We start from the raw sequence: 23,643 nt of genomic DNA, 5'->3' as shown, positions 1-23,643 counted from the left end.
TTGCAATGGAAGGAAATGCTCATAGAGCAACAAACATCACTGCGGTACATTTTAGTAGAGAAGCATAAGAAACCACTTTTATACTTACCTGATGGTTTTCTGTTTATGCATCAGGTTATTGGAAAAATGGCCACTCCAGCCGACCTGCCTGTGAAACCAGGTCCAATGCTTCCTGATGCTGTGCCTCCATGTTTTCCTGCGATTCCTCCAACCACACACCCTGAGCTTAAGCAGCCTCCGGCTCAGCCACAGGGGATACTTAGTAATAGTGTAAGTGTGTGGCATACACACTATTAAAGGATATCTAATAGTTTAGTATCACAAGTTAAAGCTGGGCATCTCTTTGAAGTACACATGTATGAGCTTAGGCTGCTTGCTGCACTGGCGGTTGTGCTTGAATCTATTTATATCTTTCACTTCCTTTAGAGCTGCACTGCATACAGTTTTTATGGAAATATTCACCTTTTTTTACGGCTATTTGCATTCTAGTATCAGGTATCATCATTAGTAGAGAAGCGTAGTGACTATTTTGCTGATGCTTTACTATACATGTCCCTGATTTCCTTATCATTTCCAAATAGTTTCCAAGAAACTTTCTGGGAAGGAATGTTATTTGGTACTAATTATTGGTGTAAAAAAAAAAGAAAAGCTCCATTTAAACCCAAGATTATATTTATTCTGGAGCTATTTTTGTTCTCTCCATATATGTTGAATTGTATGTTTGTCTGTAGACACATTTCTGTTCAGTTCAGTTGCAAACACAAGCTGTTAGAATATTTTAATGGAAGTTTACAGATTGAACACACACCTCGATTTCCTTATTATTAATAGGAAATAATATAGCTCTTTCCAGGAAAAAGTCTTGGAAATTATGAGTAATTACTCTGACATTATGGGCCTGTAAAATAAAGTGTTACCATTTATAGATTTAACAATTAATCTGCCATTTAATTCCAATCAATTTAAGTGTTCAGTCAGTAAAGTGTCAGAAAATTGTGAAAAGTTACAGTTGGCATATTTAAATTGCTTGTTTTGTCTGACCAACAATCCTAAACCCCAAGTTATTTATTTTACTATCAAGGAATACAAGGAAAACAAGCAAATATTCACATTTGTGAAGAAAGAGCAAGTGAACTTTTACTTAAATCATTAATCCAAAATTGTTGAAACTGACTTGATGCTACAAGCTTTCTAGTTGCTGTGGTTGGCTTTTTTCCGTTCTTTTTTCCTGCCATCTGTGGCTGCCAAACTGCAAGCATGCTGTATTAAGGAACACTTGCACACTGCCAGTGTGGTGCTTGAATAGAAATTCAAAACAGTGTTGTCTCCACGGACACACTGTGTCCCTGAAAGTAAACTAAAAGGTCAGGACATTGGAACAGGCACAGAGCTGCTGCACCAACAAATGACGATTAGCTTCTCTTGCAATTTATAGATGTTTGCCAGGCTCCACTGTCTTTGTCGCGATTATAATTCTGTGTTTTTGCATTCCAGATAAGAATTGCCAAGGGATTTCACAAGCGCCCTGGAAAGGTACAGTAGGCACAACTATTCGTAGATAGAAACAAGATGCAGAAAGGAATCTAGACAGACAACTCTCTGTTCTGTGAAAACATCTGCTTTTCATATGGTGTTCTTGGGGGTAAACAAAGTATTTTAAAAAAAACTAATGCAAATGCTCAGCTGGATGTGATTACAATCATGGAGTTCAGGGCTGCCAACGGAGTGCAGAACTTGTGGTTCTTCATTATTGTACAACCTCAATAGTAGTTAGAGAGATATTCCCCTAGTGCAGTTTCTTGCCTCAACATTGTTTGAATTCAGTCTCCCTTCGGCTTTAGCTGTGCTGGGGATCCACTGTGACGACTGGCATTAACACTGCATGAAAAGATTTTGGATTTTAGGGTAGATTTTATGAGAGACTTTAGAATAAAACCAAGACAGTGTTATTGACAAGAGCCTCCAGAGCAGCCAGTTCATGTTGTTCCTTATTCACAAAGTTCAATATTCTGTTGGCCTATAAACTAAAAATGTCACTTTTATGTTAAAGTGGTGCATTACATTAACAGCACGCCCTGGTGGTTCAAGTAATTGTGTGTCTGTGCAAGCTTTTTGGTGTAGATAAACATAAATACATTTTTACTGTAAGCACAAAAGAGAAATGAAAGAGTGACATGCTTTAAGGTCCTTCTCAGCACTCAGTGAATCATGATGTAATGTGATGGAGTAAGCATGTAATGCATTTTGCCATTGATTATTTCTCTTCATGACACTGCCCTTCATGTCTCCACACAGATGGTGTTGTTTGAGAAAGCTCAGTTCTGTGGCCAGCCGTATGAGATTCACAGAGATGTAGCAGATGCTACTGCTCTGCAGTTCTCTCCTCTCATATCTGTGAAGGTCGTTAGAGGATGGTAAGTAGCAATAACTGGAACTTCCAGACGATGGAAGTGAAATGGAAGTGTAGTTCTAATTAGTGTCAAGTGGTTTTGGGGTGCCAGTGTTGCCTGTAAGGCTCCTGGATTAATTTAATGAAATATCAGCATTGAGAGTTCCATCCTTAATAAGTGCAATTATAAACCCATGTTCACAATTTTAAACAAAGTGTCTGTTTATATTCAGTGTGACTCACCAAAACAAATTATGTGCATCCTTGAGGCCTGGCAAACAGGTTGAATGCATTTCTTTCCCCACAAAACATTTGTAAAGCTATTCTTATTTTTATTTTGAAACCTGCGTTGTTCACGCCCTTGTTTACTTGCTAGCAGTCTTCTTCTTCCCTGCATTGCTGAAACAATGCTGCGCTTCTTGACGCGTTACCGCCACCCTTAGATCAGTGGAATAGTCTGAAACCATTGGCAGGACTGTGTATTGTATAATTGAGTGCATGCACGTGTGTCCTTGTGTGCAGCAACAAACTAAACAGGGACTTATTAATTAAAAATTAGTTCCATCGTGCTACGAGTGGTCAAAAACTCCATAGGGCACTCTCAACATCCAAGCTAGATCTCTACGTGGCTCTCCCAAAAAATAGCAAGAGGGATAGTTACAGCATTTCTTGCATGTTGATGTGTGTGAATAACCACTGTGTCCTTATAATTATGTGGCTGTTAGTTTATGACCTACACTGTCTTGCGTGAATAATATTTAAAGGAACTGTTCAACATTTTGGGAAATACGCTCATTTGCTTTCTTGTGAAGAGACTGATACCACTCAAAACTGGTGTCAATCTTCTCTTCCATCTCTTCACAAGAAAGCAAATATGTGTATTGCTTAAAACACACTTTTTATACCACATACATTTATCCGGGCCCTTATTGTTTTGTTTCCAACATCTGTTTCTGCCACGTGATTGCATATTTTTGTTTCCACTACAGCTGGGTACTCTACGAGAAGCCTGACTTTCAGGGACGCACCATCGCCTTGGAGGAGGGGGGCATTGAATTGACAAATGTGTGGGCAGAGCCTGGGCTGGAGACAGAGCCACATGACAACCCACCAATGCGGATTGGCTCTATTCGACTTGCTGTCTGGGTGAGTGCACTAGATAAATACGTCCACCTCATTTGGCCTTCAGTATTTCAGTATTCACATCATCGTCACCTCACATGGCCCTCTGAAATGTAGTTAATATGTGATATTGATGCTCAGTCCAGACTCGTTAAGAACAGAATAAGTGTGAAATCGACTTTGTTCAGATCTTACTTGCTTACATTGCAAAGGAATGATTTAAGGACTAGTATAGGCCCCTGCTGATAATTGCTGTTTGTTTCCCCTTCTCTGTAGGATTACAGCCTCCCCCGTATTGATCTGTTTACTGAACCGGAGGGCCTCGGCAGGGTAACACCTTACCACGATGACACAATAGAGACGGGCTCGTTTGGCGTCCCACTGAGCACCGCTTCCATCCAAGTGCACTCTGGGGTGTAAGTAAGGCTGCCTCAGCAAAACCAATCATTCAGATCTTTGCGATTGACCTCTGGTAAAGCGTGCGTGACAGTAATGAACAGGCTGACAAAATCCAATCATTAGCAAGACACATTGTCTGCTTATTGTGATTGATCAGAGTGGTAGAGAGGTAGTTATCTGCAGATTTGATTTGATTTGTAATACAATACATTTAGGTGCTAAAGAACAAAGATGTAGTGTCATTGCTTTTTAGCAGCAAAGCATAAAGTGCAGGTAATGAGACAATCCCAGTTTTCTGCAATTATGTTTTTACCGCTAATGACTGGCAGACCCACCAGAGGAGTAGACTTTGGAAATCTTCCCTGCTGTGCTCAACGGAGAGCTGTCTATTTTAATGGGATGTTCTCAGTGTTTGGCTTTGACAAATAGCTGAGAGATAATAATCATTACGACTTTCCTCAGTGTTTGTCTTTGGTTTGACTCGCGTCGTTTGACTCGTTTGCCTGTTCAGGAATGTCTGTCCTGCTGTTGCATGTTGGAAAAGAGACAGTGGGTGTGGGGGGGCACTTGGAAAGCCGAGTGGAGAGGTGGAGACAAGACGGAGAGTGAGAAACAGACAAAGGTGCAGAGAGAATTTGGCAAAGGGGAGAATGTGTTTTTTCCACGTTAGAGGTGTGGGCATTCAGGACATTTTGTGCCCAGCCCATGTGGAAGTTAATGAAAGCAGACCTTTTTCCCCACAGCTATTTTTGTAGGTTTGCCTTGGCACCTAGAGACCTAACATTTTAGAGATTGTTTCAACATTTCTCAACATCTTGACAAAACAAGTTGCTGTGTGTGAAGCCAGCTCATCTCTTACAAATACCTGTGCTTCAGCAGCTCCTCCCCACAGTGTTTGCTCTGCAACAAGTGGGGCAACTGTTCAGCAGATGTACTTTTGTGTTTAACAAATTTGCTGTAACATGAACCGAGCTCAGTTGAATTCACTGACCAAACTGACTCATCGGCTCCTGTTATTATATATCTTTCAGCGCCATAAGGTTGGCATCACTTCTGGTATCACTTCCTCAGCACTGATACATAGTGGCTCAAAATGCCAGAGGTAGTGGCATAGTTCCCACAAAGGCTGCCCACGCTGAATGAATTGCAAAGGAAAATGCTTTGAACTGAAGCATGCCATTCCCAACATATTTTATTCTAAAACAAATAGCTTTTGTTCTCAGCTTGACTCATGTCATGTGAAGAAGATATAAAATACCCAATGGAAACATTGACTTGACCTAACAATACTTAATGTACTGAGCAAACTTACCAATCATACCTGTAGCTGCTGATTTCTATGTGGGAAAACAAATATAAGGGAGTTTGTTCTTTTTTATGCCTTACCACTGTTTCATAAAAACAAGAAGCTATGCAAGGTCATGACTCACAATTATTTTAAAACCACCAAGAGGCATAGTTAGGCAGAATGTGGAAGGACCTTTTGGCTTACTGATTTATTAACATGCAATGTGGGTGTCTCTGCTTCCTTCAGGTGGCTGGTGTTCAGTGACCCGGGGTTCCAGGGCATGATAGCTGTACTGGAGACAGGAGTGTACCCTTTTCCAGAGACCTGGGGCTTCCCGTCACCCTTTGTTGGATCTCTCAGACCACTTAAAATGGTACGTATTTCTGCGGACGATAGCTCATGAATGTTGCTATTTTTAGCCACGCTAGCAACGGGATTCTATGGCAATGTCGGTTGGCCCACCTCTTTGTTGTTGTTTGGATGGACTTCCATGAAATTTTGTACAAACATTGAATATGATGCAATTAGCTTTCATGAACACGCTTTTCCTGGTAAGATTTTAAAACTCACTATTGTGACTTTGTAATAACAGTTTCCTTTATGTGAACATATTCTGTCTGGCACATAGTCAGTAAATGTGAGAATTAGCAGTAATTAGTTATCCACAAGGACAGAAATTCTGGTCGGTATGTTCTGTGTATTCTATTAATTTTCTTTGCTCCCCGTCGCAGCAGAATTGTCATAATTTCTGCGAAAATAGAACAATTTGTGAAATTGCTGACTGTCTCGCTTTTTACACAGACATTTAATTAGAGAAGAAAATGGTTATTGATGACGATGTCTCTCTTCCAGGGTGGTTTCAAAGTGGAGAATCCCAATGAAGTCAAGGTAGGATTGACTCAAATGTTGTATGTGCTTAATGTTAATATAAGCATTGCAATTTTAAAGCTGCAAATTATAAAGTAAACAAATAATGAACTGTGATTATTGTATTAAGGGAAAACATGTTTTATAAAAGGACTGCTGGCATTGGCCCATTTCTCTGATTAGTGTTGCGTTTATCTTATTTCAAGCCTAAAATAGATGCAGTGTCAAGGAATTTCCAATGTAACCACAGTGTGTCACAGCAGGCATTTTCAGATCTCAGAATGAAACATAAAGAGCCTTTTTAGACTCAACTTGTAGTGTCATTCAACTGTCATTCAAGGTGAAAATCACTTGCACATATTCATAATATTGTGCTCGCAAATGTTTAACAGACAAAGTATCCAAGGTTGTCTATCCACATGTTTTTCACTTGTGGCTATGCTGAACCACAGTAAGATATTCCTCAAGAAATAAAACTTCACTCAAACGTACTGTATATATTTGATTCCATTTGGAAAGAAGTGTTATCTTTTTATTAAAACACAGACTTACATTTATTATTTATCCTGGATTATATTGGATCAAGTGTCAACAAGTGTCTTTCTATGAATAAAATAACTTTATTAAGTGTATTTGAACAAAAATACAGAATGAACAAAGACAAAAAAAACCTAAGGTAGTGCCAAGTACAGCACTGAATTTAATAGCAATTTATCTACTCAACCAATGTGAATGATGAGTCAAGTTTGATGTAAGCCCTTCCTCTGTTATAGGCTGTGGTGTACGAGAAGCCGGGCTTTGAGGGATCCTGTTTGGAAATCGACAGTGACGTTTTCAGCTTTTGTGAAAGTGATGCTACAGATGGAGCAAACCTTGATTCAAAGAAACTGAAGTCTGTGGGTTCTTTAAAGATCGTTGGAGGATTGTGAGTCTTTATTCGTCTATTACATAGTGCATTGCAATTCACTGTGCTTGCACAGGATCACGTTAGGTGGTAATCTTGGCTGGGAGCACTGTTTATTCAGGACTAACTTTGCTGCCAGATAGTAATTTTGAGGTTATGTAATGCAGTCACAAATGCAGTAAAAATACAGCTCTAACCAGCAACATCACTGCTCTTCTTTCCTTCCAGATGGGTGGGCTACAGCCAGCCTGGGTTTGAGGGCCAGCAGCACATCCTGGAGGAAGGAGAGTACCTGGACTGCAGCGACTGGGGAGGCTCAGAGCAGCTCCTCTCACTGCAACCTATACTGGCTGTGAGTACCATACTGGACCAAAGTTAGCTTATGATACACCAGTATTTTACGAAAAGCAGCTGTGGTGTAATGTTTCAATTATGATTCGACCACCATGGGTTTGTGAAGGTCAGAATTAGTCTTGTGGAAAAAATGGAAAGGATTCTGTGTGTCTCCCAAATAAGTTTATTCATGTCATGTAATAGCATTGAGACCAAGGGAGACCAAAACATGCTACTATTGACAGTGTATAGAGTTTGCAAGCAGGGAGACTCAAGTTTCTCAAAGTTTTTATTGGAGAATTGAAGCACAAAATCGGCGTTGAACAAAAAAATGTGCAAAGACAGCAAAGTTTTGTTTTTATGAAGCTGCAGTAAGGAAGGAACTTAGTAGCAGTGAGCACTGCACTATTTCATAAACCAATCAATATCAGCTTAATATTTTGGGCAAACTGATTCCCTAGTCAAACCACAATACTGTGTTATGGCATCATATTTTCCGGCTTCCAAAGGGGGCATGACAACAAAAGGTTGAGAACCACTGCTTTAGAGCGTGTCGACTTTTTTTTCTAAATGCTCAGATGCTCGTATATTCGTAGGTGATGTAGCTTGGTGTGATTCTCATCAGATGTTCATCACATGGTTTTATTCCTGCTGCAGGATTTCATGTCCCCACACCTCAAAATGTTCAGCAACAGAGATTTCGATGAGCTGGGAGTCAACATTGACCTCACGGTGCCTGTTATTAACATGGATGGCACGGGCTACGGCACGAAGACGCAGTCTATTGATGTCATCGGTGGCGTGTAAGTGACAAGTATTATACTCACCACTGTGAAGCGTCACTGCGGTCTGAGCAGTCATGAGAAGTTAAAGGTCAGATCGTTCACAGGATTAATATTGGTCAATTAGATCAAATCTGTTTCTGTTTATTGGTAAGGTATGTTTCTAATGAAGTGTGCTTGATTCCCAACCTGTCCAACAACTACTTACAGATGCCAACTTACATGCATACTGTCGCTTAAGATGCATCCCCACGCTTCAACCTGATAATTACTTTAGGCCACAGCGCCAGTGAAGTCATGTGCGGTTTATTGTTGTTCAGCTCAGGTGCGTAGCGGTAACACTGCCGCACCCATGCTGACAGGTCGAGACAGATTACCTAGGCCACTGATGTTTCGTCTGCCACACCTCACTTCCTGTCAGTGTAAGTTGAGCTAAGAGCATGAGACCACACCCTTTTTCAGTGGGAATAAATGTGAAATTAGTGCAGGGCGTGGAGGAGGAGTTCCTAGACGCCTGAACACAGTTAACAAGGAATACCATTTATATTTTGATGGTGTTTTCTTCACCATGTTTTCTTCTTGTCTCATCATCACACACTGTACGAAAAGTACAAGGTTCAAGTAGTAGATGTGTGCAAATCAGAAATATGAGAATTATTATTCCAATCAGAGTAATGAAATGCAAAACATGCTGATTTTGCTACCCAAGGGAGAGACTAACAAAATGATGAATAATGTGGAGTGGAACATTTCGTCCTTCTTTAGGAAGCAGGACTCTCACAACATCGAAGGGTTATTCTTGCTGTGCTGCTAGCCTGTTATTAGATTGCACAGCCTCGCCCATGTTGTGCTGCCGTCCCTCTGAGCCTCTGATTGGCTCAGTGGGTTGTGTTAGCATTACTGAGAGAGACTTGTTTGTTGTCTAGCACGTTGGGATGCACACTGGCCCACAAATGCAAACACAGTCTTGAGAGCAGAAACACACTCTTGCACAGCGACCCACGATATGCCACATTAACCAAGAGAGCGCATACAGTACATACCTGCTGAGATACTATCACGGAGGAAACTATTATCCTCTTGGACTTTGACCAAGAATTGCTGACTTACATGATAAATGACAACAAACACTGACTGAGTCGCATGTGGTTTTCTTTGTTAGCAAATGTGGGGACATTAAAGACTGTGTTTCTCTACTAATTAAGATCAAATGAAAACAGAGAAAACACAATTCTGAAATGTCAGTGCACAATTAAAGGGAGATTATGCTCCTCCTCCCTCTGTTTTCTCTCTCAGCTGGGTTGTGTTTGAGGAGCCGGGCTTTTGTGGTGAGTCCTACATCCTGGGGAAAGGCCTGTATGGAAGCCCAGAAGACTGGGGGGCGCTACAGCCCAGAGTTGCCTCAGCAATGCCTGTCGTGCTGGTAAGAGCAGTGACTCAAACAAAGTTATGAAATCTGAAATTTTGCTTTGGTGGAACACATGCCCAGTTATTAGACAGACTGTCCTTAACTGTGATATTTCATGTTCATGTTCGCTTGAGCTGCACAATTAGTTTCAGATAATCACGTTATTTGTAATTTTAGCATTCTAGGATTAATGATTAACTGTGCACTTTTGCAACATTGAAGGGCTTGCTGTATTCTCACTTCCCCTGGTAGTCCCAGTTTGGCTAACCAAGTGCTGTCATTGCATGTGACCAGTCACAACACTCATGCTTGTGACCAAATCCAAATTTAAGATGCAGAGCAGGAATCTCCGGAGGGGCAGACTAACCTTAGAACACAGTAGATTATCTTTGGGAGAATGAGACATAGGCAAAGCAAGACCAAATTGGTCCATGCAGTGTAAGAGAGAAAAATACTTGACATGAGACTGAATGTGAAAACATCTTAGATCACGAAGGTGAGTCATCATGAAGCTAATTGAATTTCAAACCTGATGATGACAAACAGAAATAGATTTCATGCAGAGTCTACTGTAGTGTTGCAGCTACACCCCAAAGCCTTTGGGAAGCCTTTCCCTCTGAAGTTGAGAGGCAAAATTCAGTAAAATAATATCTTCTCTTAAAACCAAGACCAATAATATAGGTAATGATTTGGCTTCAATTATAAAGCAAAGAAATAATGATTATATTTGTTATTGTCTTACCCACCTATGCACATTAACCACTGCTGTGACATTTACATGTAACATGGAAATATGCAAATGAACCCATTTCTAATTGCTTTCTGTTGTGGCTCAGTGCTTGTAAATGAGTCTCATTAATCTGTTGTCTCCTTTCAGGATGATTTTGAGAATGCAGCCAAGTTTAAGGTAGGCAATTGAAATGGATGAAAGAACGCATCTAATCTTGCTGAGATAGTGTCCCTCTTATCTGATGTAGTGTGTGAGGCTCTCAGAGTGGATGACTCAGTCTTATTCTCTCGCTGCGTGTGCCTCAGGTGCAGCTTTTCTCTGATCCAGGTTTTCAAGGCTCTGTCTTGGCTCTGGAGCACAGTGTGGCCTCCCTACAGGACGGCTTCTCTGTGGCCTCCTGCAAGGTTCTGGCCGGCAGGTGAGTAATAGTGCGCACTATGGACAGAATCTCACGCCGTGGTTATTATGATAGAAGTTGCATCACAGGCATTTGAAACACTTTGCACCATCCTGCAAAAGCAGACTGTAGTAACATGCCATTTTGAATTTCCCTAAGGTGATCTGATACAATTGTAGCTGCATACTGCTCATATTACAAAAGTATCTCGGGGAGTTAGGATCTGCTACAGGCTGTCACTGCTCCACTTTCAAAAAATATCTCAAATGGCAGCAGTTTGTGATATACTGTACGTCTTCATTTTTTTATAATGCAGTATCCACATTCATTTAGCCCTGTGCTTAGGTGTGAACACAGTATGCCCGTTCATCACCAAGCATGAATAATCCAGCATTGTTTACATACTGTAACTCACTGTGTGAAGCATGTAGATATAGAATTGGAAACCTACATTATGCAAATAGTTTCATCATCTTTCTTCACCACTTCAGAATTTCTCATTTTGTGCTCCTTCCGAGCGTGTTAAAGTGTTTTTAAAGTGCATTTATGCAAATTACTTTCAGCTGGATGGCATTTGAGGGCCAGGACTTCGCTGGCAGGATGTATGTGTTAGAAGTGGGGAGCTACCCAGACCTGAGAGCAATGGGCTGTTTCCACGCGAGCTCCTCCGTCCTGTCGCTACAGACAGTTGGCTTTGTACGTTCATTTTCTATTTCTTAATTCTTTTAACATTCACCTCAACTAAAACACATCTTTTTGGTCATTAGACTCTTTTTACATTATGTTTTCAAGGATTTATTACATTGTTGGACTGTCAGACTGTTTTAAAGGTAGGGAAATAAGATATATTTAAAGCTGCTACAATCAATACTATTATATTACTCTATATTATTAAGAGTACTCCACTGATTTAGCATTGCACTCCTGTAGCATTGTCGGACTCATGGTCAAAAAAAGGATCAAAATCGTTGCTGCAGAACCAGAGATACTATCTGTTTTATTCCATGCATTCTTCTTCCTTGTCAAAACCTTGCCTACATTACCCACAATTCAACATTAGCGCCATTAGTTGGAGATTTGACTGTGTTGTGCTAATAGCAGCTAATGTAGCCTCGAGTGTTGTATACTTTTTATGCCAGGGCGTTCTTGAAAATGACCACAATGACTGAAATACTATTTTTGGTTGATAAATGTCAGATGTGTCGATGTATGTATTGCATGTTCATATTAATACAACTTGACGTAGTTCTACATAGTGCTAGCGATCCACAACTTTATCTAACCAGGTAGCCTCCCTAATTTCAAGCAAGGCAAATTTAGTCATATGGCACCAATCATACACAAGGCAGTTTCAGAGTGCTTTATATACATTTAAACTTTTGTTATTTAAAACAAACCTTTAAAGAGTAAATAAGTGAGATTTCATGAGTTAATTCCAAAGATATTCAGGCCAAACTTGTATAAGCGTCATGATTACTGACAACATCCAACACAAGAAAATCTACCAAACCTGCATCAGGATACCTGATCTGAAAATCATCTGTCATTGTCCTCTGCATAAAAACTGCTCTGCGGAATGAAATGAGTCACTACTGCTGACCTAACACATGAGTGTCGATTTAGAAAACAACCCAGTTACAGTTGTTACAGTTAGCAGATGATCTGTTGTCAGGGTAACCTCAAAATAACCTTCAACCTGCAGCTCTCTGCCCACTTAATGTACTTTCTCCCTCTCGCTTGGCAGGAGTTCTCACTGCCATCCATCACTCTTTTTGAGCGGTGTGGTCTGCGGGGGAGGAGGGTGGTTCTGACAGATGGGTCAGTCAACCTTCAGCTGGCTGGAGGTTGTAGCAGAGTCCAGTCTGTGCTCGTGGAAGGAGGCATGTGAGTACATTACACAGTACATACAAGTGCTGTGTGGTAACCCGCTCTGTAGGAACGTAAAGCAGCTTCCCATCTCCAAGTTCTCCTCTTGCCGTGAGTTTGACAGGTTCAAGGTTCATGCATAACAGCCTGTGTGTGTGTGTGTGTGTGTTTCTACTGCGGAGTGAATCCACTCTGCTGTCAGAGCCATTTTTCTGCCAGTAACGCGTGAAACTGAATAATATCCTTTATTTCTTACACAAGCGTCCTTCAGTGGCGCCTGCTGGTTCTCAGCAGCTCCAGCTCTAAATCCCTGTTGTTTTTTAATCTCTTCTGAATCTCTTTTCAATTTCAAAACTGGCTTCCTGAAGTTATATTTGTTAAAGGCTGTGTAGGTAGCAGTTTTGGCCTGTGTGCTCAGACATGATGTTTCATAGATTCAAATTACTTGAAAGCAGAGTGCAGGGTCGGCACATCTTATAAGGCAGTATGACAGTACTGGCAGATGGAGCGATGATGGAAACCTGCTGCTGATGTGCGAAATTCAGACTGTAGGTGTGAGCCAATGCTGAGGAAATAAAGGGCTCACAGTGAGCCAGAGCTGTCTCTGGAGTGGCACATTCCTACTGCGGGAGAGAAGGGCAATCAGCCAAAGAACAGAGCCATTGAGACCCGAGTTAAAAGCAACATTTACTGTAGTGTCACAGAGAAATTGGACAGTCGTGAAGCTGGGCACATTTTAGATGATTATCTCTGGCGCAGTACTGCAGAGAGGACTCAAGAATACACGTACAAGTCAAAAGAAAACTTTGTTCCTAGCAGCATCATAAGTTAGACAGCCAGGGCTCAGGAGGGAAGCTGAGAAGGAAGTGTTGGTTTCATGGTAGCTGTTGAAAAACGTGACTGTGTTTTTGTCTTTTCTTTGTTACCAGGTGGGTATTATATGAGGGAATCAACTATCGGGGTGCTCAGATTTTGCTGAAACCTGGTGAGGTGCCTGACTGGCACAAGTTTAGCAGCTGGCAGAAAATCGGATCCCTCCGCCCTCTTATACAGGTACATACTGACGCTCCACAATGGGCACAGAGCTTTCAGTTTTATGCATTAGAAAATCTGTACACTGCAATGGCGGAAGTATTTATTTTGTGTACATGTACACCAGACCTACATTGATGCATTGAAGTAAAAAAACAAATGCCATTATTTCACTTTCAAACGGTATTCATTAAAAAAGCAAATCAAAGTGTAATTGTGTGGTGGAGAAATGTGTTCTTAAAGCTTTGATGTGAAAATCTAACCCCGACATTACTTACTTTTACATCACTCACCTTGAAGTATATTGAACTCAGATTGTTGTTTTGGAGGTGAATATAGCTGCCTTCAAAGCATTTTGTAAAGCTCAAAGTTGGCATAGACATATTTTGTGTGATAAGATATTATTTAGAAATTAGAAATAATAGAAGCACTGATCCAATTTTTTTTGGTCGTGTGTTTTCTGAGTAGAAGCAAGTGCACTTCCGTTTAAGGAACAGACAGACGGGACTCATGATGTCAGTGACGGGCGATTTGGATGATGTCAAACTGCTGCGGATACAAGAAACCGAGGAGGCTGATGGATTCGAGCAGATCTGGTTCTACCAGAGTGGACATCTCCACTGCAAGGTACCAGTACCATCATTATGCTGCTACAAAGTTTGACCTGTGAACACTGCTATGAATGAGTAATGAGCGAGCTAATGTGTAAGGAGATCAACAGGTACGAGCAGTGCTGCAGTCCAGACTATTTTAATCATGTCAAAATACATCTACTCAGAATCAAGACCAGGTCCAAAGCAAGGAAAGGACAAGACTAAGACTAGACAACATAACCTCTGTCAATCTTCTATTGCTGAAGTCCAAACTAAAGGATACTAAACACTATTTTTTAAACACAAACCTCGCATATCATATTAAACCCTGGTCTATTGATCCGGTTTGGAGTCTATACCCATGTGAGGTATCACAAGTAAATAGATAATGTGTTTAAATGTTAAAACACTGGCTGATCCAACTCTAAAAAAAAAAAAAAGATCTAAATGTCACTGAGAAAATGATCAGCTCCTCTCCCTGCGTTTCCAGCTGCTGGAGGAGTGCTGCCTGAGTCCCAGTGGTAGTGTGACGATGGCAGGAAGCCGTGTGGGCCTCACCCCAGAGCCAAACAACCACGGCCACCTCTGGAGCATCACCCCCCAGGGCTTCATCAGCTACACCCCCACCTCTGATCTGGTCCTGGATGTCAAAGGTGAGCATCCATGTGTGGCATGACATGTATCTTTTAAGAAAACTATCTTAAGTGTTACAAGACACATTGTGTTTGTGATTTGTATACAAACCTCCCTATCAGATATTCCTTTGTTTGTTTGTTTGTTTTAAATGCAAGATGCCTTGACTTTCCTCAGTGACATTATACGGTCACTTAGGATGCAACTTCTGACTTACTAACTTCTGTTCAAACCAAGCCAGTTGAGTTTCACTCACTGTCAATTACTGACACCTTGTGGACTAAATAATGTCAAATTAATGTCAATGTTAATCAATTAATGTCAAACTCACTGCACTTCCCAGAATAATAGTAATAAGAAAATGAATTAATGGGCATATATCTCTCTGTTTCAGGGGGCCATCACTACGACAAAAACCAACTGATACTAAACACAATTGACCCAAATAAACTACAACAAAGGTGGAATGTGGAGATTATATGATAACATGAGCTGCTAGACTGGATTCCTAGTATTATCAGAGGCATGGCTCTTCCAGAGGCTGTTACGCAGCTTCTCGAGGACAAGGTACGTCATTGGAGATGCTCAAACTTTGCTGCAGGAGAGCTCTAAAAATGTCCAATGAGGAGGTCAACATGGAGAGCTTTGCATAAATCCATAAGAATGTATTACTACCCACTGAACATACAAATAGTGGCGTCTGAACTAAATACTTTATATTTTACACTTCCCGTAATATATCCTAAGGCTTACTTTTTTGTCTTTTCATTGAATAGATCTGTTTGCCTGATGTTAATTAACTTAAACAGTGTTAACACTTTGTCATATATTTTTATGCAATGTCATGTGTATGTATATATATATATATATATATATATATATATATATATATATATATATATCCTTGCTTACAAGCTGCATGCAACAAAAAAAATACTGTTTCTCTAAATGTGTCTTTTTTTTCTTTGTTTAATCAAAACTATACAGCACACAACTCGTTTCCAGAATAAAAGTATTTTTGTCAATAAATTTCTTAAATATCTTGTACAGGAGATTGAGCTGCACTTGGTTTACAACAATGTACAGAATAAATGCAAAATGATTTAGATTTAAAGTTAACTTTTGTTCAGCTCACTTACTGTATGCTGCATTCATGAGATGCGACATGACGGCAGGAAAGATTCCCATGGTTACGACATGGTAGTTCTCAAACAACTCAACATGGTGAAAAAACATGCAAATAGTTTCCCATCTCCTCGTGTTGCTTCACCTGGTACTGGAGGGCTGACTGTGTTCATAACATACATTTTTTCATCATGTAACTCCTTGTTGGATAGATTGTAGCAATCAGAAAGCTACCAAAAGCCTGTTTGTAATTTCCAGCTGGATGCTGACCTGAATGGTATTTATTAGTCTGCAGTTGGTAATTATAGTAACTTCACCATGACACAGCATAACTCAAGAAACTTGTGAAAACTTTGAGACAGTACAGGAGGGTGTAAGATTTAACAAGAAGTCTTTGGCACGCTCCCATTACAAGCTCAGGTCATGCTTGTCTGCTGCACCTCTGATCTCTTTGAATAACACAGTCTGCTGCAGTGAGAGTAGCCTTGTGAAGGTGAGAAGAATCACAAAAGCTTAATTCTCTTGGCACCCTGCTTACTGTCTCTCGTTTTGCTTGGCCGTTTCTTGCACTTCTTGCTCTGACTCTGCAGTCCCTGTGTGACTGTTCTGCACCAAGTCTTCGGCCTGTCTGACGTCCTCGTCAGAGACCCTGACTACTGTCTTCCCTCTGGCGTGGCCCTCCTCCAACTTCTGAAAAGCCTGGGGCACCTGGGTAAATGGAAACTGGGCCTCCACCACTGGCAGGATCTGTGATGAACCAGCAGAAAAATATCATGAACATGAGCTTTAAAATCAGGAAGTAAGTCAGGAAACAATTAAGAGATCAGATTTGAACCTTCAGCATATTCGACAGGGGATAAGAAGTACTCAGCTCTGGCTTTTCTTTTATTGGGGTGGGGAAATGGATGGGTGGATGGCTTTATAATTATAAACAGCAGAATTAGTGTTGACAGTTTGACAATGACATTTTTCTGTAACAACGTGTGCTTTCTAAAGTGTGCTGATAAGGTAAACTCCATGCATTAAGTACTCTAAACCAGACTAAATGGATAACTACACTATTTCCAATGATACTGGACCCACAGACATGGCACTGGGAAATTATAGTATTCATATTAAATCAATTTAGACAAGCAAATATCCACAAGCTGCTAATGCTACATCATCTCTGCTTTCATAGCTGCAAATGTGAAAAAGTGAGGGAGTGGTTCAGAATGTGATGAGGCTGAACAATCCTGTGCTAGTCCCACAACACGAGCAGCCAGGCTTGTTATTCTGGTCAGCATCTCTTGTCCTTAACAATGAATGGGGAGCGCAGTGGCGTCACACTGGAAACCATCCACACTTCTGACTGAGAATAGGACATGCAGAGAGAGTGTGCGTGTGTGTGTTTTGTGCGGGGGGCTGTGTGTGCCCGTAGCTTCCCGCCACTGGTCTGAGTGTGCCGCTCGCTGTAAGCCCCGGGACAAAAGGACAGAGGTACCGCACGCTTTTGCGAATGGCTGCTCAGCACTGTTTAAAAATCCATTCACCGTCTCCTGGCGCCTGACTCAATCGCCCAGCAGCCAACCGAGCACACCGCCAACCAACCAACCAGCACAGCGGGAATGCGATGCTCACTCCTTAACAAAGCCACAGGGGAGCTTCGAATACAGGCATGTATGGAATCCCTGGTATGTTCATATTTAATGATGGAGGGATGGAGATCATACGTGCTGCAAGAATCTCAGGCTGTGACAGGATTTTTTCCGAAGTGGTTCCGAAGTATGTATGATATCAGTAATAAGGGAGTACAGTACCTTCCCTGCATCCACCAGCTTGCTGACCTCATCCAGGGCGGGCCCATCTGGAGCATAAAATCCCCATCGGTAGAAGACTCCACTTGATATTATGTTCTAAGAGGAGGCAACAATTAAAAGTCAGGCAGGTCCGCACCTCACTGGGTATAAAAGAACACACAGAGTGGTTATCTAAGATTAGAAAGTTAGCCCATAAAATTCTCCCAGAGTCCTAATTTGATCTTTATGTTTTCACGAATATCAAGAGTTTTAATATATTGCTAAAAAATACCATGAGCCCACTACTGAAAGTGGGGACATTTGTAGAGAGTCAAAATTAGAGTCTGAATATTTGGAGTTACAAAAACCAACCAAGAAACAACAAAAGTCAGAACACACACAGTGTGTGTAGGAGTCACTCCATCATCACAGTGACCTGTGTAACACCATATTACAACATGGATGAAAAACTGATCGTTACAAATGTGCTGATAGACCAGTTACCTACAGTGGCTACTATAAAGTTTTCCCACCTGAGATTTTATTTGGAATATCACCCATACTATAGGATGACACAGTGCTTCTGCTGTTATTGGACAGAAACATTTGTTAAAACCGACTGACAAACTTAAAAAAGAGAAGGATGCTGATGATGAGCTTAAATGGCAGAACAGACTTTGTTCTGAGTTGTTATTATAATTCACACATAATTATTCCTCCTCAATTATCTTTTATGGTAACTGTTTTGGTTGTTCCTAGAAATGTAATCCACACCTCTTTAAGCCTTTGGTAAATCTATCCCTGCTTGCTTGAAAAAACAACAGATTCTTCCTGATCAGTCAGTGCTGCCAAGAAGTTGAACACTAGAGGGCCCAGTTGTGCTGTGATCCCCGTGAGATGAAAAGGACGAGATGTCCAGGGCCGGGCACCGAGGGTGTGACTGCTGCAGCTGAGCCCCGCCAAACTGACCAGCTGGCTGCTCCCGTGGACAAAGGGCCCGGAGGCTTGGCAAGAAACACACAAACACTGGTATTTGCCGGGGGGAGATAGTCGGCTACAATCTGCACAAACACCAAATACTGCTGGTTCAGCAGCAAACACGTGCAAACACACACACACACACACACACACACACACACACACACACACACACACACACACACACACACACACACACACACACACACACACACACACACACACACACACACACACACACACACACACACAGCATCGAGACTAACGCCCACACTGACACACACAGTCTCGTCCACACATACTCAACTCCAGCACTGCCAGCCGTGCTGTCACCGATGCCTGCAATGCCCGGGACAACTTGACTCAGTCCCTAGAGCAGCTCCACCCTGTCCTTGCCTATTCACCCACTACCCTCATTATACATGTTCTCCACTAACAGAGCAACTGGAGGGACAGGACGTACATGCAATACATGAGGCTCACACATATGCAGGGACTGCTCAAATTCCCTAAATGTATTACACCCTGCAGGGTATATTTCTACAGCTCAAGCATAAACCTGCAAAGAGACAATATGCTATGACGCTAAGTCAAGTTATTACATGATTTTTCCTTCCACATTTCAACTGAACTTAATATGATCAACTGAACGGAAATAAAGCACAAACCTCTACTGGCTGAAACAGGTGTTTACTGATTACACAACGGTGTCTTTCCATGCCACTGAGGATCAAGTATTCATTTCAGTTTGGGAGCACCTGTGGTCCACACCCATACTAATTCAATAGTAGGGTCAAAGCATTTTATGAAAACAAACAACAGGATAGTAAGGGCTCTGTTTGCGAGGCAAGTGTCAAACCATAAACTACAGTGTAATCTTCATCAGCTAAGTTTGATTAAGTGTTGAAATGAGAGGTCTGTTTTGCCTTTGTTTACCTGTATGGCCTTGCTGTGCAAGGTGAATCCAGCGTGAAACGTCCCGTCCAGCAGGCCCATGGAATCCGTGTTGAGGAGTAAAGGTGTTACCAGTGTGACGTACTTGGCCCCAGACCAGGGCTTCAGCATGCCCATCGCCCACTGCTCTGTTTCCCCACCCACACTGTCCAAAATCACATCAAACCTGCACGTGCAAACACAGACTGTCAAAATTGGGTTTAAAATACTGAAAAACATGCACACACTTCATGGCAGGTTGGTAGTTATAAGAGCATTGCATGTTTTATCATCTCAGGTCAGTATCCTACATTTTGCTACAGCCCTGATTTAAAGAGTATGCTCAGAAAAGATAGCTGTTTTGTCTTTAAGCTAAAGCCAGGATTTACCAATTTTGTTTTGGGGGCGGGGAGAGGGATGAACCAGCGTCCACTCAGGCCTTGAGCCCTGGTTTCCAAGGAAACTAGAAAGCGAGTCAGTGAGCATTTGTGCCATGCTGACAGCAAGATGTTTACCACATTTGTGGGTGTTTAAAGGGGAGAAGCACACACAATTCTCACAGTCCTGGATGATTCCTTTTCATTAGCACCTTTATTGGACTGGCACTGATTTTAATGAAGTATCATTAGAGTCAGCGGCTGGGGCTAGTAAAGAACATTCTGCTCTGATATGGGTTTTTTTAAATAAAAACAATAAAATGTCATCATTTCACACATAATGTAGTGTATGATTTTATCATTTTGGTTACTTGTACAAAACACACACTTTTCACGGGCAACAACACATACTTATCCATCATTTGTAGTTGCTCAGCCGCATCTCCTGCTGTGTAGTCCACCACCTCGTCGGCCCCCAGCCCTCTAACAAGGCCTTCGGCATTCTGAGAGCAGGTAACGGTTACGTGGGCACCCCATGCCTTCAATAACTGGCAGCACACAGAGGAAGGAAACAGAAATATAGACACAGAACGTGGCCTTACATTCATGCTGAGTTTAAAGAAGTCAAACATACACGCTGGTACAGCTTGGGGAGTAAACCTTGCCTTACCTGAATAGAGAATGTTCCAACACCCCCCGATCCTCCAGTGATCAAAACTCTAGGAGGAGAAACCCCAGCAACCAGAGGGTCATTCAATTACTGTGACTCATTTAAGCAAAGCTACTAAAAGAAGCCGGAGCCTCAGGGGGTAAAAAGGGATTTGCAGGATTGGAAGCTATTACATTTGAGGAGGAGTGAAAGTTCCATTAGATTACACATCAGGTTAAATTTTTACAGTCTATGGGTTAAAGGCACGATTTGATAAAACTCCTTTTATGCCAATTAGAATGGAATAGAAGACCAGTTTCACCACTGAAATGAAGGTGATGAAAAAGGTGTCTTATCAAAGTATAGGTCTGCATGACTGATCTGATTTAAAAGCACATTAAGAAACTCCAAGACCTTAAAGAATTAATTCAAGGTTTGATGACACACACACACACACACACACACACACACACACACACACACACACACACACACACACACACACACACACACTTCTAATGTGTAGAGGGGTTTAATACAAGGTTATCCAAAATCAGGTTGGTGCTTGCCTTTTATTTGAAGAGCTGTCTCTGCAAAGACCACCTGCATTGATGAGTGCAGACAGAGCAGTGTTGGCGACGTAGGGGATGGATGCTGCCTCTGTGTGACTCAGTAATTTTGGTTTATGGGAAACCTGCAAAAACAGCCACACAGACAATGTCAAAAGTTAGAAACATGTCTTCTTTATCTATATCTTTTTAATTATCAATTTAAAAGCTTGGTCTATTCACCATAGCTGCTCTGACGGCAGCTAGCAAGGAGCTGCTGAATAAATAAAGTACAATACAGCAAGAAAACAGAGGGCAATTTGTGGGTCTCTGTAATTGCTGCCACAGTGGCTCCTGCAACCAAACAAACTTAATCCTAATTACTTTTTACACTGCAGGATTACATAACAGGATGCACTTCTTCCAAACTTTTGTTCAACATTTTCTTTTACAAATCATACAAGAGCTCTAAATCAACTCTTTGCATTTGTTTGAAAACATACTGACAGGAAAGTAAAATTTTCTTCAAAGACAGTGACAATTAAATAATAAACTCTCTCACAGTTTATCCCTCAGCTCTGTAGCTCACCTCATACTCTGTTAGAGTCACAAATTCTGCCAGACTGCCTTGTTTCCATGGGGGAACAGCAGCCCACACCTGGAACACAAATGTGACATTTAACATGCTGAACACGACTCAATTTAACCACCTACTCCTACGCTCTGAATCTGGTTCATCGGCCATTAAGTTCTTAGTCAGTTGTTCTTGTTCTCATCATCAGTCATTTTAAAAAGATATTTTTACAGCAGTGGAACAAGATTACTGTAACACTGTGTGTGGAGATTATTACTGGTCTATGGTTCTATTATTCAATCACATTCACTTTAAGTTGAATTAGCATAATTGCATTTTTGTCTGCTGGAAGACAGAAATGTTGATAAATAAAAGAGTAGATGTCTCAAATTAGTCACACTTGTGTGATGATCAAGCAGAAAGAGCTTAGTCTTTCTTCCAAGAAAATGTCTGTGAATGACTTGACTATGGAGTTGCGTGCAGTAGGGTTGAGCGATATGATGATATATAGCATGAAACAATATCAATTTGTTTACTTGTCAACAGTTTTGCCATAACATTTATATTATAGTTGCTATTTAGTCAACATCTTTGTGTTAGACAAGAGGTTCCCAACCTTTTTGGTATTTCATCTGTTTTATGCCCATGATTTTAGAGTCCAGAAGAGTTAAAATTATGCACTTATTCACAAGAAAGATTAGAGAAAAATTTAAAAATGATAATAATTTTGTACAGAATAAATGCTTGTTTTCCTATCTTCTCATAATCGCAGTACCCCTTTAGATTTACCCCTCAAGAGGTCAGGACCCCAGACAGGGAACCCCTGTGTCAGACCATTGTGGGCAGTGTTGCAAATCAATGAGCAGGACAGTCTCATGGCAATATTGTATTTTTATATGACTTTTTCATCAATATGATGAAGAACTTTTATTTCTTGGGTATTCAATTTACTGAATTAACTGCAAAAAAGGACATTCCTGTCTGGTTATCTTATCAACAGTTAAAAAGTTTCTCAATTGATTTTCTAGATTATGTACTATATTACAACATTGCAAAATAAAATTACGAGCACAGTTATACAGGATTGTATCCATATTGCCCACTCCTAGCATAAAGTTACATTTCTACAATCTGACAGGTGTGCAGTGCAGCTCATACCTCATCTCCTGGAAAAAAATGGGTAACCTCAGATCCACAGTCCACCACTACACCAGACACATCGCGACCCAGTATCAGGGGAAACTCACAATCATTGTCCATCACAGACATTGGATCCCTTCTCAATTTAAGCAATTTAGCTCCATAACCACCTGACAATGGAGAAAGCGAGCAAGCATTTCAATCAACTACAAATCACTGATTATGTTGTTCATAATGCCTTTGATGAATACTGGTCCAACACTTACCCCTCATAGATATATCAAGAGGGTTGAGACTAGCCGCGTGGACTTTAATCATCACCTCACTGGGAGAACTGACAGTGGGGACGGTTTCTTCTTCTGAGTACTTCAAAACCCCATTACTACCATACTGATGAACGACCCAGGCTGACATGCAGCTCTGTAGTCTTGAAGGTGAACTGCAGACATTTCTCCTGAAGCACACACTCCTACCTGCCCTGGCTAATGTTGTGGCCGAGCCTGCTGCTTTCGCGTTGAACAAACACAGTAACCTGGTTGACGCCATAGCTCTGATAGAACCCATTTAAATCACCTGGCTGTGCCTACAAGGTCAGCTTTTGATACAACATGTCATTTGAAGGAACGCTTCTCACTAAGTTAGCTAGCTGGCTGGCTAGGTAGCTACTCAGCTAACATTAGCAGGTACAGGTCGTCAGCGCTCAAAGCATACGACAACGTGTACATAACAGGTCAAATAAATAAGCGACAAAGCCTTTGTGTACGTTAAGTGTATCAGCGAGTGTCACATTAGGCTTAA

The 23,643-nt window shown here is 41.2% G+C and overlaps 2 protein-coding genes across 2 annotated transcripts in view; one reads left to right on the top strand and one right to left on the bottom strand.

Moving 5' to 3' along the window:
* LOC139301965 (beta/gamma crystallin domain-containing protein 1-like) overlaps positions 1–15,830 on the top strand; it is a 21,742-nt gene extending 5,912 nt beyond the window's left edge. Inside the window, exons 4-22 of the mRNA XM_070925499.1 lie at positions 115–270; positions 1,495–1,533; positions 2,296–2,414; positions 3,379–3,535; positions 3,788–3,927; positions 5,445–5,571; positions 6,051–6,086; positions 6,839–6,990; positions 7,198–7,321; positions 7,960–8,105; positions 9,381–9,507; positions 10,370–10,399; positions 10,528–10,640; positions 11,183–11,315; positions 12,364–12,503; positions 13,415–13,538; positions 13,986–14,144; positions 14,601–14,763; positions 15,138–15,830. Coding sequence (XP_070781600.1) covers positions 115–270; positions 1,495–1,533; positions 2,296–2,414; positions 3,379–3,535; positions 3,788–3,927; positions 5,445–5,571; positions 6,051–6,086; positions 6,839–6,990; positions 7,198–7,321; positions 7,960–8,105; positions 9,381–9,507; positions 10,370–10,399; positions 10,528–10,640; positions 11,183–11,315; positions 12,364–12,503; positions 13,415–13,538; positions 13,986–14,144; positions 14,601–14,763; positions 15,138–15,226 — 2,274 coding nt within the window. The 3' untranslated portion in view covers positions 15,227–15,830. The remainder of the gene's footprint in view (positions 1–114; positions 271–1,494; positions 1,534–2,295; positions 2,415–3,378; positions 3,536–3,787; positions 3,928–5,444; positions 5,572–6,050; positions 6,087–6,838; positions 6,991–7,197; positions 7,322–7,959; positions 8,106–9,380; positions 9,508–10,369; positions 10,400–10,527; positions 10,641–11,182; positions 11,316–12,363; positions 12,504–13,414; positions 13,539–13,985; positions 14,145–14,600; positions 14,764–15,137) is intronic.
* LOC139301966 (reticulon-4-interacting protein 1 homolog, mitochondrial-like) lies at positions 15,705–23,643 on the bottom strand. The gene is made up of 9 exons (XM_070925500.1): positions 23,112–23,643; positions 22,864–23,015; positions 21,721–21,789; positions 21,153–21,277; positions 20,605–20,653; positions 20,346–20,482; positions 19,561–19,744; positions 17,668–17,763; positions 15,705–16,615 (listed from the first exon to the last, which is right to left on the bottom strand). The coding sequence occupies exons 1-9, from the start codon at positions 23,407–23,409 to the stop codon at positions 16,403–16,405; spliced, it is 1,323 nt and encodes a 440-aa protein (XP_070781601.1). The 5' UTR covers positions 23,410–23,643; the 3' UTR covers positions 15,705–16,402.

This window comes from Enoplosus armatus, chromosome 19 (genome assembly GCF_043641665.1).
Source record: "Enoplosus armatus isolate fEnoArm2 chromosome 19, fEnoArm2.hap1, whole genome shotgun sequence".
Classification (NCBI taxonomy): Eukaryota; Metazoa; Chordata; class Actinopteri; order Centrarchiformes; family Enoplosidae; genus Enoplosus; species Enoplosus armatus.
This window is presented reverse-complemented; position numbering and strand designations above follow the sequence as displayed.